We start from the raw sequence: 17,608 nt of genomic DNA on the forward strand, positions 1-17,608 counted from the left end.
ATCCACACAGTCAAAGACTTTAGCGTAGTCAAAAAAGCAGAAGTAGATGTTTTCTGGGAGTTTCTTGCTTTTTCAATGATCCAGTGGATGTTGGCAATTTAATCTCTAGTTCCTCTGCCTTTTCTAAATCCAGCTTGAACATCAGGAAGTTCATGGTTCATGTACTGTTGAAGCCTGGCTTGGAGGATTTTGAGCATTACTTTACTAGCGTGTGAGATGAGTGCAATTGTGTGGTAGTTTGAACATTCTTTGGCATAGCCTTTCTTTGTGATTGGAATGAAAACTGACCTTTTCCAGTCCTGTGGCTACTGCTGAGTTTTCCAAATTCGCTGGCATATTGAGTGTAGCCCTTTAACAGCAATCATCTTTTAGGATTTGAAACAGCTCAGCTGGAATTCCATCACCTCCACTAGCTTTGTTCATAATGATGCTTCCTAAGGCCCACTTGACTTCACATTCCAGAATGTCTGGCTCTAGATGAGTGGTCACACCATCATGTTTACCTGGGTCATGAAGATCTTTTTTGTACAGTTCTTCTGTGTATTCTTGCCACCTCTTAATATCTTCTGCTTCTGTTAGGTCCATACCACTTCTGTCCTTTATTGAACCCATCTTTGCATGAAATGTTCCCTGGTATCTCTAATTTTCTTGAAGAGATCTCTAGTCTTTCACATTCTGTTGTTTTCCTCTATTTCTTTGTGTTGGTCACTGAAGAAGGCTTTCTTATCTCTCCTTGCTATTCTTTGGAACTCTGCATTCAAATGTGTATATCTTTCTTTTTCTCCTTTGCCTTTGGCTCTCTTCTTTTCTCAGCTATTTTAAGTCCTCCTCAGACAAACATTTTGCCTTTTTGCATTTCTTTTTCTTGGGGATGGTCTTGATCACTGCCTCCTGTACAATGTCATGAACCTCCGTCCATAGTTGATCAGGCACTCTGTCTATCAGATCTAATCCCTTGAATCTATTTGTCACTTTCTCTGTACAGTTGTAAGGTATTTGATTAGGTCATACCTGAATGACCTTTATCTTCACTGGGAAACAAAAATTTCATGTGACTTGGTTTATTGTGATAGTCGCTTCACTGCAGTGATCTTGAACCAAACCTGCAATATGTCAGTGGTATGCCTCTACTTATAATATGTCCTAATAAAAATACAGTAAAAGTTGCCATAAATGTTTAAAATGAGCTTCCCAAGATCCTCAAGTGGTGGTCACGGTATCAAAGTTCCCAGTTCCTCACCAATTACGAGAGAAAGTGAAAACATCAATCTTCTTCTTCACCGTTTTTGAAATTCTTCTTTACTCGTAGTCATTAATGTGCTGTTTAGCTTGTATTTTTCTGTTTATGTGAATTTTGACTCTTGAGCAAAGCCTAAAGGCTGAAGTAATTCATTCTCTTACAGATTTTGGTATCAACTGTATCATGAGCACAGTGTGGCTGTTTAATAATAAGCTCATACATGGATTGATTACTCCTGAATTTGAACCAGTGGCTCTAGCCAGGTGGGTGGGCTCCTTCTTATTTCCTGATCTATCCCCACTTTGAATGAAAAGTTCCCTTTGGTATCTCTAATTTTCTTGAAGAGATCTCTAGTCTTTCCCATTCTATTGTTTTCCTCTATTTCTTTGCACTGATCACTGAGGACGGTTTTCTTATCTCTCCTTGCTATTCTTTGGAACTCTGCATTCAAATGGGTATATCTTTCCTTTTCTCCTTTGCCTTTCACTTCTCTTCTTTTCTAAGCTATTTGAAAGGCCTCTTCAGACAACCATTTTGCTTGGCTGCATTTCTTTGTCTTAGGGATGGTCTTGATCCCTGTGTCCTGTACAATGTCAGGAACCTCCATCCATAGTTCTTCAGTCAGTCTGTCTAATCTAATCCCTTGAATCTATTTCTCACTTCCACTCCGGGAGTTTGTGATGGACAGGGAAGCCTGGCACGCTGCAGTCCATAGGGTTGCAAAGAGTTGGACATGACTGAGAGACTGAATTGAACTGAACTGATCCCCACTTTCTTCTAACCACATCCCACCAGCCAGTCAGCCAGCTCAAACCTGCTTTCCCTTCTTATAGTTCCCCAAACCCATAGAACCCCAAATTCCCAAAGTGCATTTGTATTTATTGACCCACTGTGTATCTTTCAATGCCACCTGAATGATCATGTGTTACAAATGCTATATGACTTCGGCTAAACTGTGAAGTCCCTGGAGGGCAGGAAATATGTATTTTAACCTTTATATTGCTCCCTCTACAGTCCTTTCATCGTGCTTTACATGGAAGCCTTTCAAATATGGAACTAGCCAGTTTAAGCTCAGTTTTACTTTTGGTTGCGCTGGGTCTTCATTGCTGTGCACAGGCTTTCTCTGGCTGGACGAGGGGCACTACCCTCCATTGTGGCACATGGGCTTCTCATTGCTGAGGCTTCTCTTGCTGTGAAGCACAGGCTGTAGGTGCACGGGCTTCAGTAGCTGCAGCCTGTGGGCTCAGTAGTCATGGCACATGGTAGTAGTCATGGCTTAGTTGCCCCGTGTGGCATGTGAAATCTTCCTGGACCAGGGGTCAAACCTAGGTCCCCTGCATTGACAGGCAGATTATTATCCACTGTACCACCAGGGAAGTCCTAAGTTCAATTTCAATACTCCATTAAAAAATAACAGACTTTAAAGGGAACTGTTCTTCCAGAGTCAGAATAACGTACTCTGGGATATTGAATCTAGGCCCTTTAGGATCCTGGGAGAGGTGGTTCCAATTCCTGGGCCTGGAGGTAGGGCCATTATATCACCCCTTTCGTTTTACATTTGCTTAAATTACTGCAGGTGTTTGATCACAATCATAAAAGCATTTTTCAGGTTTATGACATATTTTCTTTAATTGTGAATGTAACTGATGCCATCAATCAGTTTTTCTTGAACGGGCAATCATAGGCCCCATAGCCAAGTTGGTTCAAATTACGTATAAGTTGTCTTAGGTTCATCCTAAACAGCATTTCCTGGTTTGGGGCTGTGGATTATAACAAGCCTGAAGTGAAATGTTACAAGCCAGACTAGAAAAGGCTCCTCTGCAGTGATTGCCTGCCTGTGGTTCCTGCTGGTTGTGACGATACAACAGAAGTAAACCTGTTAATGCTGCTTTTTTGGAAATATCAGATACACAGATATTTCCTTAGTGAAGAAATGCTTTGAAATCATCCCTCCCTGCTCTCCTCCCCCCACCCCCACCCCCCAGAAAGAATGAAGCTAGCCAGTCCCTTGAATAAAGGGAAGTCAGAATGCCCAAAATGAGAAGGGAGAAGGAAACAAGGCTTTCATTCTGCCAAGGTCCATTCAGCATGACCAGCCTTTCCTTGTAACCTGCACTCCCCCCCTCCCCAACTGTCTGAAACACAGCACCGCAGAAGGCAGTGACCCCCGAGGCCCACATTGTCAATGCCATGGTGGGGTTAACAGGTTTTCTTCTGTCAGATCTTCACAAACTGGCAGCAACCACAGGCAGGCACTCACTGCAGAGGAGCCTTTTCTAGTCTGGCTTGTAACATTTCACTTCAGGCTTGTTCTATTTCACAGGCCCAAACCAGGAAGTGCTGTTTAAGATGAACCAAAGACAAAAGCAATCCGGCCTCCTCGCAAACAAAATTCAACAGCCTCCTGAAAGGCAATGGGGTTTAAACTTGGGACTGTTCTTAGGTTTTGTTTGGAACCTAAGACTTCTTCCACATGAAACATCATTGCACTTTCAAAACTACTCCCCACCGCACCCCAAAGTAAAGCCACATAAAACATACCCAGGCCCCTGTGTGTACACACACACACACACTCTCTCTCTCTCTCACACACACACACACACACACTCACAACACACGGAGTCACACATAGACCAATTTGTTTCTGCAATCCGCTTCCTCATCCAGAGGGTTCAGGCCCCGGGCCATCTGAGTTGGTAAATTATCCTCCTAGTTAACCCAGAGCAGATTGCAGAAAAGCTGTCTAATTCTTGAGATTCTTAGGGAGGGGGGCTTGAGGTGTAGACGGGGCCACGCCCCGGTTCCGCTCTCCTTGCACAACTGCAAGCCAAGTCTAGGCAAGTCGGAGGGAGAACCCCGCCATCTCCAGCCCCTCCTCTCTGCTACCCACTGGGGCACCCAAGGAGACCTCGGGTCGGGTGGGGTGTCCCTGGGAGAAGATACGGGACTCAGGGTGTGAGCTGCAAACAGGGAGCCCCGGGCCGCTGCCGCCCGGGCGCAGCCAGCTGCAGGCAGGAAGGGGAGGGCCCTGCCCGGCGAAGGGGAGCTCCCGCGGGTCGGGGCTGGGTCGGAAAAGCTGCCTCACAGGCGCGCCCGCCAGCCCCTCCGCTCCCTCGCTCCCTCCCAGCGCTCCCCGGCTCGGGCCTCCCTTCCAGGCTCCGCCGCGCCCGCCCGGAGGCAGCGCTCGCACCGGCCTCGTCATGTCCCAGCCGGGTCCGAAGCCCGCCGCCTCCCCGCGGCCCCGGCGCGCTGACCGCCACACCCAGGAGGTGAGTGGCGCTCCTACCGCCGGGCTTGAGCGCGGGGAGGATCTCGGGGCCCCTCGAAGCCTCGGGTCCACCTCCAGAGGGGGATTAGCCTGCCTGGCCTGCTGTCCCTGGGCGCCACCCCTCCCGGGCACGGAGAAGCATCTGGAGAGACGGGGGTGTGGACTCAGAACCTGCCTCTGGGCAGGTGACTGGAGGGGCCCGCGGATGGCCCTGGGTGCCGGCCAAGTGCACTGGGCGCGGCGCAAGCCACATTGGAGTGGGCTTCCCTGGCGGCTCAGCTGGTGAAGAATCCGCCTGCAATGCGGGAGACCTGGGCTCGATCCCTGGGTTGGGAAGATCCCCTGGAGAAGGGAATTGGCTGCTCACTCCGGTATCCTAGTCTGGAGAATTCCCTGCACTGGATAGTTCGTGGGGTGGCAAAGAGTCAGGACACGACTGAGCGACTTTTGCTCACTTCTCACTCATGCGTTGGGAAAAGTTGGTGGATGAGACAGGGGTGGGTGAGAAGCGGATAAGGGCAAAAGGAGAGTGAAGTTCATTTGGGACCCCCCCCCCCCCTCCGGCATTCCGGAGTCTGTAGGGCACAAGCAAAAAAGTCGGGTCTTCCGCGTCCAGTCCAGGCTGCAGGGCGTGGCTGCCTGGAGCAATAACACTTCTTCCCTAAGCAGCTTTGAGCCAAACCAGCGGGGCGGGGTGGGGCGGGGCTGGGCTGGGGCGGGGTCAACAGGAGGGGCGGGGTCTAGATAGGCCCCGCCTAGCTGCCTTGCTCACCCCCTGACAGCCGTGGGACTTGCAGAGCTCAGCCCCAGCCAGGTCTGTGGCAGGTGGAGTGCGAGCCGGCGGCCCCTTGCTGTGCTGCACCCGTGTCCTCGCCGGGTCCCTCGCTGCGTCTCTCGGAGCACATCCATCGTCGCCATGGCATTTGCAAGCTGGTGGTACAAGACGGTAAATAGGAGCGATCGTCCCTGGGCAGGACTGGGAAGGGAATGTGCTCTGCCTTCCTGGGCTGTAGGCGAGGTCACTGTTCAGGATTTTGCGGGCGAAGGTTGGGGAGCAGGTTGATACCTCCTCTCAGACCTTCAGGGGAGGCTCCGGGAGAGGCTGAGACCCACCCTGCTGTGGTATGTGGGAGCCAGCTCAGACATACGTACACGTGCTAGTCGGCGTGAGTTCAGGCTCACAAGTTGAATGGCATAGGGATTGTTTCTGGACGAATTCTGCCCCCGGACGCGGATTCTTGGATGAACGTGGACTCAGAAAGCGCTCAGCTCTAGAGTTTGTTTTTAACTCATAAGTAAAGCGCAAAACTTTCAGAGGCGTGTTTTGGGGCGTGCATTTGTCAGCGCGAAGTAGAGAAGTAACAAAGATAGTGGGGTGGGGCAGGAGAAAAATCCCAAAACTCCAAGGAATAAACAACTGAGATCAAGACCCTTGTTGAGAATGAGAGAGGGAGGGAGACTCTATCTTTATTGCTTGGATGTTCCATTTATTTAATGCACTGAATGGTTGTCCAACCATGTAAGTGTGATATCCAGTCAAGCTGGTACTTGTGTTTTGAACCAGGAAGCATGCTTTAATATATTAGGATGCTTTCCAAAACAATAATAATACACTTAAGTCTTGTTGACAGAAAGGATAGAAATATTTATATCCCATTGATTTATGATGAGAATTGGAAAAAGATATAGTGAAGTACACCCTTCTCTCTCATCATGTGGTATTGGGAACAGCAAGAGTGTTGTAATCAGACACTCTTTAGAGAGAAACCTTGTATTGGGATCAGTAACATGTCCCTTTTCATCCAGTGGCCATTCACTGAGCGTCTACTATGTGCCAGACTCAGTATTAGCCTCAAAGTGGAAAATGGGACAGAATTCTTGTTCTCTTTTTTCAACCGGTTTCCACATCTATAAAACGTGGGTGATAATAGGTACCACATACGGGTTGCTGAAGACTTAATTCCTGAATAAAAGTACCATACCCATACATTGTTAATGATTGAAAATTTCCATTTCCTTGTACATTTTCTGTTTTTTAAATGTAGCATCTTATTGATGTGCTAAGAGCAAAAGTTTACTTTGAGTCATTATTGTCCTAAAGGTTCTTATCAAAATGCATCACATGAATTATCTGCAAATATCAATAACAGTGGTTCAGAGCTAACATCACTTTTCTTCCAAATTCATGATTCTTCAAAGGAGATTATGTTGGAATATTGGGATGAGAATAGTTTAAAGGTATGTTTTTAACCTTATTATGTTTAGGCACAGTCTGACATCTTTGCTGAAACCTCTCTTATAATTCAGTGTTGGAACTATTCTAAATTTTCTTTTTCTGCTAGTCGGAACCTCCTAGAATCAGCAACCTGCCAGTGATGAAGCTCTAACTTTTCCCCAGCCAGAGCTGTTCAAATATAGTGTGAGCCATATATGTGATTTTAAATTTTCTAGTAGTTTCATTAGCTGGACAGGAAATTAATACTAACAACATATTTTAATTAGCCCACTATATCCCAAACGGTACTATTTCAACATGGAATCAATGTGCAAATCATTGGGATATTATAAATTTTCTTTTTAATTTTCTTCAAAATCTGGTGTGTATTTATAGTTAGAGCACATCTCAGTTAACACGACATATTTCAAGTGCTTAATAGGCATGAGTGGCTAATGGCTACTGTGTTGGACAGCGTAGCTCTAGACATTGGTTTCCAGCCACTTTCCTTTGGTGGCTGTGAGGGGATGACCACAGCCATTTGGAGAATTAAACGAAGGTCGTGGACCACTTTCCCACAACAAAATATACGCGCACACAGAAGACCATCTATAATCCCTTAAAGACCCATGGAGCCAATTTATATATGTGTATACACACATATATATGATTTATATTATATACTATTAAATATAACATTTATGCAGTTTATTAATACAAAAATTTTATACAAAACACTGTATAATGCATATCTGCATATATGTATATCATGCTTCACTAAGTCCTATAATTAAAACGTCTTTATGAGATCCTTTAATTACTGAAAAAGATTGTGAATGAGCTAACTTTAAAAATTTGGGCAGAATAAGGTAAAATAATTGAAGGGTGTATCTGTGATGTGTTTTGTTTAAGGGATTGCCACCTATAAAGCCAATCAAAGAAACGCTTCAGTATATATTTTCCCAGTGAATACCACCAGTATTATGGATCTGATCTTTTGAAGAACTATGTGGCTTTAGTAAAAAAAACAAACAAAATTTACAAAGCTAGATTTGAAGGACATCTGATGACCTTCATAATGATGAGGCATGAAGGAGAATAAATTTGGTTGGCTGACACCAGTAATCATATCTCTGAGTCATAAGTTGACTCTATTAGACTGTGTTAATTAAAGATGTTTCTTAGCCTAATTAGACCTATTGGTCCAATGACGGAGTCACCTAGGAGCGCAGTCATTTGGGAGGCCCCGTCATTGTGACCAGCCTGGGAAGAGTGTCACAAACCTTCCCTGGCAGGACAGACCACTTGGCTGCAGTGACTTTTAAGAGTAAGGAATGTAAATCATAGATTCTGCAGAAAGGGCACAGCACCGCCACCTTCTGCCTTGCCCCCAGCCCACCCCACCCCCCCCCCCCCGCCACAGTCTCTGAAATGATTTGCTTCCCATTGCAGATAAGAAAACACCTGATGATATTCTTTAATCCATTTTAATACTTCCCAGAAATTTAATTGTATTCTATAAATACTTTTTAAACAATGAGGTAGCTTGCTGCTGGTGGTGTAAACGGTGGGTGGCCACTTGAGGTTCCCAGGTGAACTAGTGGGTAATTAGTTCTGAGTAGACTTGTCTCAATGGAGTATAAAACCTCTAAGCAACCCATCTTTGTTTTGTTTTTTCCTTGAGGTTTTTTAAAAATTACAGAAAATTTGCCGTCTTTACCGTTTATAGCTGTAAAATTTAGTGGAAGTAAATATTCATAATTCTTGTGCGACTATCACTACAAAATCTAGCTTCAGAACAGTTTTTATCTTGCAGAACTGGAACTCTATACCCATTAATAAATTCTCATTCAATTTTCATATCTACATTTAAACGCATGGTACTATATTCCACTATCTGTGTTCCTTATCACTTTTATTGTATTATGAAAGCATTTAATGGGTCGCAAAGAGTTGGGCACGACTGAGCGACTAACACTTACTTACTTACTTAACCTGAAATGTACCCTTTTAACAGATTTTTAAGTATACAGTGTGTTATTGTTCACTGGAGGTACAATATTGTACAGCAGATCTCTAGAGCTTGTTCGTTTCCCTTGACCGAAACTTTATGCCTGTTGATCAGTAACTCTGAATTCTCCTCTCCCGTCAGTCCCTGCCAGCCATCATTCTCCTTTCTGTCTGTATGATTTTGACTATCCTAGGCACCTCACATCAGTGGAGTTTTATAGTATTTGCCTTTTTGTGACTGGCTTATTTCACTGGACTTCCCTGGTGGCTCAGATGGTAAAGCATCTGCCTACAATGCGGGAGACCCGAGTTCTATCCCTGGGTTGGGAAGATCCCCTGGAGAAGGAAATGGCAACCTACTCCAGTACTATTGCCTGAAAATCCCGTGGACGGAGGAGCCAGTTAGGCTATACAGTCCATGGGGTCACAAAGAGTCAGACATGACTGAGCGACTTCACTAATCCCCTCAAGATTCATCCGTGTTAAAGCATATATCAAAATTTTCTTCCCTTTAAGGCTGAAACAGACACACACATACACACACACACACACACACACACATTATTGTGCTCATCCATACGACTACTGTGGCAAACAGTAAGGTTGTTTCTCAAAACACGGCCGTCCACGGAAGCAACCCAAGTGTACTTGACGACGCCTCTCAGGTCCTGTAGGTTCTGATTGTTGTTGCTGTGTTAGCCGCTCGTCGTGTCTGACTCTTTGCAGCCTCATGGACTGGAGCCCGCCAGGCTCCTCTGTCCACGGGATTCTCCAGGCAAGAATCCTGGAGTGGGTTGCCATGCCCTCCTCCAGGGGATCTTCTCAACCCAGGGATCAAACCCAGATCTCCTGCATCAAGCAGATGCTTTACCATCTGAGCCACCAGGGACACCCTGTGGGCTCTATTTGCTATAATCATTTTCCTTTCTCTTCCTCAGACTCTGTAATTTCAGCTGTCCTATTTTTGATTGCAATGATTCTTTCTTCAGCCTCCTCAAGTCTGCCTTTGAATCCCTCTAGTGATTTTTTTCATTTCAGTCATTATATGTCTCCACTCTAGAATTTTTTTTTCTTTCTTTTTAGATTATCTATTTTTTATTGGTATTTCCATTTTGTTTATGCATTGGTTTCTTGACTGTCTCCTCACTTGCTTTAGTTCTTTGAGCATCTTTAAGGCAGTTGTTTTAAAGTTTTTATGTAGTGTATCTACTATCAGCTCTTAGGGACAGTTTCTGGTTTTTATTTGTTTTTTGTTTTTCCCCTTGATTGGGCAATACATCTGTTTCTTTGCATGCTTTGTGATTTCTTTTCTTTTTTTTTTTTTTTGGTTGAAAACTGGACATTTGAATCATTGAAAATTTTGGAAATCAAATTCTCCTCTTTCCCTAGGGTTTGCCATTTTGTTTTTGATAATGATCAGCTTTTTGTGCCAAGGTTCAGCCAAAAGCGTACACTGAAGAGCTTCTCAGGACTTTTCTGATTCTGCACCTTTCCCTGGGCGTGAGCAATCCGTGATCAGAATACAGATGCGCGGTATTTGGAAGGCAGAGTCCTTTTTGCATGCTCCAGTGCACACTTGCTTGCTGTGAGTTGTGTGTGTTCAGTCACTCAGTCCTGTCTGACTCTTTGCGACCCTGTGGATTATAGCCTGCCCAGCTCCTCTGACAACTGGATTTTCCAGGCAAGAATACTTGAGTGGGTTGCCATTTCCTCCTCCAGGAGATCTTCCCAACCCAGAGATCAAACACGTCTCCTGAGTCTTCTTTACCCCTGAGCCAGCTGAGCTGAGAACTGGGGACGAGAAATGGGCAACTGCCGCTGAGCAGAGGTGAAATGGATGCAAATTAACCAAAACTTACCATTTAAATGTTCCCCTGGAAGTTGCAAGTCTTTGATAGATTCCAGAACTTCACAGTAGTTACATCAAACAGATTCTGCCAGGGAGATTTTGTTCCAGGTAGGGGGATGGATTCCTGGTACCTCTTACTTCATCTTCCCAGAATCTTCCCTTTAAGGATTGAAATCCTGTTAATGTGATTCTAAACCTCTGTTATTCAAGTTGTCTCATTTTCTTTTCATAAGAAAATGACCCAGAAAGCTTTGCAGCTACCATTAAGAAAAAATATCCAGTGTCTTTCACTTAAGAGAAGTGTGAAATTACTTGATCCAGTGAGTACCATCTATGTAAGTTGCTTCCTCAGATGGGAGAGTCATTTAACTCCAGAAAAAAAAGGGTCTATGGTTAGTTTTCCTAAAATTTATGGAATTCCTTCTGACTCTGGAGAACTTATAGAATATAAAAGTGCTTTGGTAAAGGCCAAAGAGGTTCACAGTTGCTTATTGCCCACCTACTGTGCGTCCTGTTTTGAACAGGGTGCCCTGGACACAGAAATTGTGCTGATGGTCCATTCTTGGTCTTCTCTTGCATTTCTCATAGATAAAAATCACAAGCACAGCCTAAAGACTAGTACAAAAGTAGCAGAGTAGCTATTGAAATTCTCATGGCGGCATCTTTGACTCAGAGGAAATTTAAAAAGCCTTACTGCAGTGGAACCCCTAAGCTGAACAAGGCAGAAAGGTAATCAATGTTACTTCTGAAAACTGAGCAAAATGAAGGTGTGCCCTTGCACTGCCACCTGGGCGTACCCACCAGAATGTTAAAATGTTAGAGAAAAGCAGACGGAGTTCAGGGAAACATGAGGATTTCAGAATTATACATATGCAGTTAAACCTTTATTTGTGTCTTCCTTTATATGAGAACCCCAAAGAAGGTTATCCTGTATTTCTATAGTTTGATAATAAATGTTTTTAGAGAAGCAGAAAGATATCATGCATCACATCTTTCATTTACTTTCTTTAAATAATTATCCCCCCATCACTGATTAGTTTTTTAGCAAATGAATTCTTCCTCTCATACTAGCCTTCTCCATTATTTTGGGGTTTTCAGTATTAAAAGCAAGTAAAAATAGCTAGGATATTCCCTTTGTGTGACTCTGTTGTTGTTCAGTTGCTAAGTTGTATCCAACTCTTGCAGCCCCATGGATTGCAGCCTGCCAGGCTCCTCTCTCCGTGGGATTTCCTAAGTATTGCCATTTCCTTCTCCAGGAGAATCATCCCTTCCCAGGGATTGAACCCATGTCTCCTGCATTGGCAGGTGGATTCTTTACTACTGAGCCTCCAGGGAAACCCTTTGTGTAACTTTAGGGAGATACAAGCTCTTAAGAAGATTCAAAAAATTTTAAAACTTTTTTTTTTAGCGCAGAGGCAGAGAGAATAATATAACACCCTCCTCTTGTACCCATCACCTTCTATAATTATCAACGTTGTAACATTGTGTCTATCCTGCCTTATCTATCTTACTAGAAGCCCCACCAACACACACACACCCCACACCCTTGAAGTATTTTATAGCCTAGGAATTGCACAATAAGTGCTATCCCTGTGACCAGCTTGGTGTTTGTTGTTTGAAAAAATGAGTTCTCTATTCGCTGTGTACCTCGTTTCCTCATTTGTAACATGGAAATGTGAGACTAATGTAATACAGTGTCCTGAGGTAGGCAAAGTACTAAACGTAAACTTATCAGATGAATCTTGTTCCTTTGTACTTATGGCAAGTTAAAATCTAAATTCCCTGCTATATTATTTATAGCCTTAGAAAATGAAAGCTTAAACCTTTGTTTCTTCTCATATTCATTTTATTGTCTCATAATTCACCATGCCAATGAAAAAGAAGGGAGTGAAATGACCTTTATTGTGTTCTTAAAATGAATGAGCCAGTGGACCAGACTCCTCCTCACTTGTTTCATAAGTAAGCCAGCCCCTGGAGTAGGCATTATGACCTGCATTTTACAAGGAGAAATCAGAAAGTTTAAATTATTGGCTCAAAGTCTCATAGCATTTCAGACCCACATTCCTCATGTCTTATCGGAGTTGGGGGAGTGGAATGGAATGCAGGGAGCTGGTTGCCAGGTAACAGAAGAGGCCAGGAAGCCAACTGGGATAGATGAGGCAACACAGGGGCTAGAAATCTAGGAAGCTGCTACCATTCCTAGACTGGAGCGGAAGCAGGATCACCCTGCAGAAGCTGAAACCACTGCTGGCCTGTCCTGCAGGAGGCCTGCATGGAGGCAGCCATCATACACTCCTGCTACACCAACTGACCGGGGTCAGGGCATGGAGCCCACCCTAGGGCAAGCAGGTCCACATCGGTCTGCACCAGGGAGCCTGTTTTAAAGCAAAACCAGCTTTCCATCTTGAGCCTTATGTTTGTTTGCTGAACAGTCTTGTTTTAGAAAGCAGATACAAGCAAAAATAGATTTTTAAGGGACTTTGCAGGAAATCCAATTTGCATATAGTCTCTTAATTTTTCAGGCTATTTTTTTTTTCAGCTTTTAAAAAAGCCTTTTACCTAGTCTACTAACCTGAAAAGAGCAAAAGTATTTCTCAAGGAATGTTTAGAGATTTGTGGAAATGCAGTCATCAGTCAAGAATTGTTTGTCGGACCGCTACCACAGGACTAGGAAAAAAAGAATTTAATCTACCATCTGGTTGAGCAGGCAAAATACACATGTATGAAGTAATCAGTAAGCAGGAGCATATATAATAAAGTGCTGATTCGTTTGCTTTACTAAGAAAATAGAGACTTCCATGCAACATGAAGATCTGATGTGCCATTAGCAGGACAAGGCTCAGAACTAGTCAGGAAATGCTGGGTTGAACACAGGGCACTGGGTTTCTGCCTTGAGCAGTTGGTTTACCCAGGAGCCCTGAGCTGCCCTGGCCTGTCTGACTTGGGGAAGCTCCCATGGGTGCTGACTCAGTGTGGTGATTGGAGGAGTAGAAACCTCCACTTCCTGACATGGTGCCCACAGAGCTCCTCTCCAAGCAGTGGTTTCAGTCCTAGCTGGGTGTTAGTTTCAGCTGGGGAAGTTCAGGGATGTACATCTGTCCCCAGCATCACCCTGTATAAACTAAATCTGAATCCCCGGACTCTAGCTTAAGCGTTTCCAAAAGTGGTTGGGCTCTTGTGACCTACACTGAAAGATGAGTTGTTGTTCAGTCACTAAGTCCTGTCTGACCCTTTTCGACACCATATACTGCCACACACTAGACTTCCCAGTCCTTCACCATCTCCCTGAGTTCGTTCAAGCTCATGTCCGTTGAGTCAGTGATGCCATCCAATCATCTCATCCTCTGTCGCCCACTTCTTCTCCTGCCCTCAGTCTTTCCCAGGATCAGAGTCTTTTCCAATGAGTTGGCCAAAGTACTGGAGCACCAGCTTTAGCATCAACCCTTCCAATGAATATTCAGGGTTGGTTTCCTCTAGGATTGACTGGTTTGATCTCCTTGCAGTCCAAGGGACTCTCAAGAGTCTTCTCCAACACCACAGTTCAAAGGCATCTATTTTTTGGCACACAGCCTTCTTTATGGTCCAACTCTCACATCTGTACATGACTACTGGAAAAACCGTTGCTTTGACTATATAGACCTTTGTCAGAAAAGTAATGTCTCTGCTTTTTAATATGCTGTCTAGTTTGATCATAGTTTTTCTTAAATTTCATGGCTGCAGTCACCATCTGCAGTGATTTTGTAGCCCCCCAAAATAAAATGTCACTGTTATCATTTTTCCCCATCTATTTGCCATGAAGTGATGGAACCAGATGCCAGAATTTTAGTTTTTTGAATGTTGAATTTTAAGCCAACTTTTTCACTCTCCTCTCACTTTCATCAAAAGACTTTTAAAAAAAATTTTTTTAAACTTTATTTTACTTTACAATACTGTATTGGTTTTGGCATACATTGACATGAATCTGCCACGGGTGTACATGAGCTCCCAAACATGAACCCCCCTCCCACCTCCCACTCATCAAAAGACTCTTTGGTTTCTCTTTGCTTTCTGCCATTAGTGGTGTCATCTGCATATCTGAGATTATTGGTATTTCTCCCAACAATCTTGATTTCAGCTTGTGATTCATCCAGCCTAGTATTTCACATGATGTACTCTGCATATAAGTTAAATAAGCAGGGTGACAATATACAGCCTTGATGTACTCCTTTCCCAATTTGGAACCAGTCCATTGTTCCATGTCCAGTTTTAACCATTGCTTCTTGACCTGCATACATGTTTCTTGGAGGGCAGGTAAGATGGTCTGGTATTCCCATCTCTTTGATATGCTGTCTAGGTTTGTCATAGCTTTTCTTCCATGGAGCAACCCACAGCTAAATGAAGGCTTTTTGACCCTTAGGGAGCACCCCTACCCCACCCTCCCCAGCAAGCCTTTGTCTCTGTATGCAGCAGTGGTGCAGGGAGGGAGTTAAGCGGTGTGCACCAGGCTCCAGAGGGCCCTTGGATCACGTTTCATTACTTGTTAATTTTGCCACAGCTGTCACTGACATGCAAACGTTGATCTCCATCAGCATTCCCCAAATTGCAGAAGGAAGACCTTCCAGCTGTTTTCACATAATCTTTATTATTTTCTTAAACAGGTTTATTTGGATATAATTCATAATTTACCCTTTAAAACATACAATTTGGTATTTTAAATATTTTATTATTTTAATATTTATTATTGAAAGTGAAAGTTGCTCAGTCATGTCCGACTCTTTTCAACCCCATGGGCTATATGAAATTCTCCAGGCCAAAATACTGGAGTGGATAGCCTTTCCCTTCTCCAGGGGATCTTCCCCACCCAGGGATTGAACCTAGGTCCCCTGCATTGCTGGCGGATTCTTTACCAGCCGAGCCACAAGGGAAGCCCCATTTTATTAACTCAGTGTTATTATTTTTATTAGTACTGAGTACAGAGTTGTCCAAGCATCTCTTAAAGGTCATTTTGCAATGTTTTTGTTACCCCCTAAATGAAACTCAGTACCTTTTTTGGGGGTTTTAAATCTAATAGAGGCATTTCAGAAGCACACTAGGTTTTGGTGCTCTTTCAGAGCTGAGCTTAGGCTTGCAGAAGCTCAGGTTTTGTCTGTCTTCCTTCTCTTCTAATATGTGTAGAAGTTTGAGCTTCAGCTCATCCTGTGACGTATACCCTTGTCTCTGAGTGTGTCAGGGTGTATCTGGGTAGCACTGGGGAGGCGGCCCCAAATGCTGCAGAGCCAAAGCCTGCCGCTGGCATACGTCCTTAGCTGGGTGGGAGCACAGTGCCAAGCTTCATGGCTCCTTGCTCCTGTTGATTTACTGACACGTTTGTGAGATTGCTAGGGCAGAAAACTGGATGCATATTAATGCTGTCTTCTAGAATGAGGACAAAGGACAGCTATGCTTACCAAATATATAGCGATGCCAGGAAGTGGAAACAGGTTGGAAAATTCTCTTTGAAGCAAAACCAAAAAGCCCTTTAGCTGATATTTTCTCTGCCTCTAAACTCCTGTCTCTCTTGTTCTCTCATGTGTTTTCATCTTAGCTCCTGGCTTCCAGGGCCTTATCCTCCTAGTGAAATGTCTCCTGCTTTAGGGCCAGCATCCTGCACTTCCTGGCTTTGCTCCTGTCCAGCTCCTAAAACATCCTAAAACAGGATGACACTTTGGTATTGTGTGTCTGATTAATTTCATTAAAAAAAAAAAAAGAATAGTTTTAGAATAGGAAGGTTTTATTGGGTTTTGTTGATTTTCTTGAGTTGTTTTCCTTTTAGAACATTGGGTTGAGACTTTCTTGATGGGCATCAAAAGTTTTCAGCTAGCTGCTAACTAGCCCAGTCTCTGGCCTCCAGACTATAACCCACGCATGTAGCTGACATGCAGTGTGACTGAGGAGGAGCTCACGTTTCACACCCTATTTCTTTATCAATAAAATAAGCTGCCAGTTCTGTCCCTAGAGTTTTTTTTACTGCTATGGCAGTCAGGGAGACCACAGAGAGGAAATGCCCAGCGCTGGGCTCACAAAGGAGATGCCTAGAACATGTTAGTTTCTTTCCACTCTTAGAGAAAAGTCCTTCCTGGATATTTCAGGTTTGTGGTTCAGTTCCTGACTTCTTCCCTTTTCCATGTTTCTCTCAGCTCATCCCAAACCATCAACTACATGTAGTGATAGCAGACAAAGGTTTCTTTCTTCACTCTTTGAGACACTTGCTGCAGTTTCCGAAGCTGGATCAAATCTGAAATGTGTAATTTCCAAACATTTATTTCATCAGCAGAATGAAAAGTATGTGGAAAGTACACAGTTATTCCATGAATGTAGAAATCAGGCACTTTGAATCTCTCTCAATGAAAAGATATAACTGATTTTGTGTCATTAATAAGCTACTGAATAGACTTCCCTGGTGACTCAGATGGTAAAGAATCCACCTGCAGTGTGGGAGACCTGGGTTCGATCCCTGGGTTGGGAAGATCCCCTGAAGGAGGGCATGGCAACCCACTCCAGTATTCTGGCCTGGAGAACTCCCATGGACAGAGGAGCCTGATGGGCTACAGTCCATCGGATTGCAAAGAGTTGCACACGACTTAGCGACTAAGCACAGCACAGCACCTGCTACTGAATATGAATAAGCGCCAAGAAATGGTGAGGGCAGTGATTCACTTATAAAGTTTCCATTTACTGGAAATTGAATGGCATTAGGTAATTCTTATTAATTCTGTTAGAGTTTTGTTAGAGTGAGGATGTATTGTAATTATAGAGGAAAAAGTCCTCAGTTTAAGGACATGCTTGATAAAATGTTTAGGGGTAAAGTCTCAGGATATCTACAGTTTACTTTCAAATGCTGGTACATATGCAAATATATGTAGATTATGTGTCTGTCCATAATATATGATGAGATATCAGTATATGGCAATAATAGTTAATAGTTGTTGACTCTCAGTGGTGGGACTATGGATATTCGTTGTATTTTTCTTTCAACTTTTCTGTATGTTAGAAAATTTTTATAATAAA

At 43.7% G+C, this 17,608-nt stretch overlaps 1 protein-coding gene across 7 annotated transcripts in view; it reads left to right on the top strand.

Moving 5' to 3' along the window:
• The first annotated feature begins 4,415 nt into the window (after positions 1 to 4,415).
• Positions 4,416 to 17,608, top strand: part of CAST (calpastatin) — a 133,015-nt gene continuing 119,822 nt past the window's right edge. For all 7 annotated transcript variants that reach the window (XM_068979384.1, XM_068979385.1, XM_068979386.1 and 4 more), the window contains exon 1: positions 4,416 to 4,509. In XM_068979384.1, the coding sequence (XP_068835485.1) occupies positions 4,441 to 4,509 (69 nt within the window). In that variant the 5' untranslated portion in view covers positions 4,416 to 4,440. The remainder of the gene's footprint in view (positions 4,510 to 17,608) is intronic.

This window comes from Capricornis sumatraensis, chromosome 9 (genome assembly GCF_032405125.1).
Source record: "Capricornis sumatraensis isolate serow.1 chromosome 9, serow.2, whole genome shotgun sequence".
Classification (NCBI taxonomy): domain Eukaryota; kingdom Metazoa; phylum Chordata; class Mammalia; order Artiodactyla; family Bovidae; genus Capricornis; species Capricornis sumatraensis.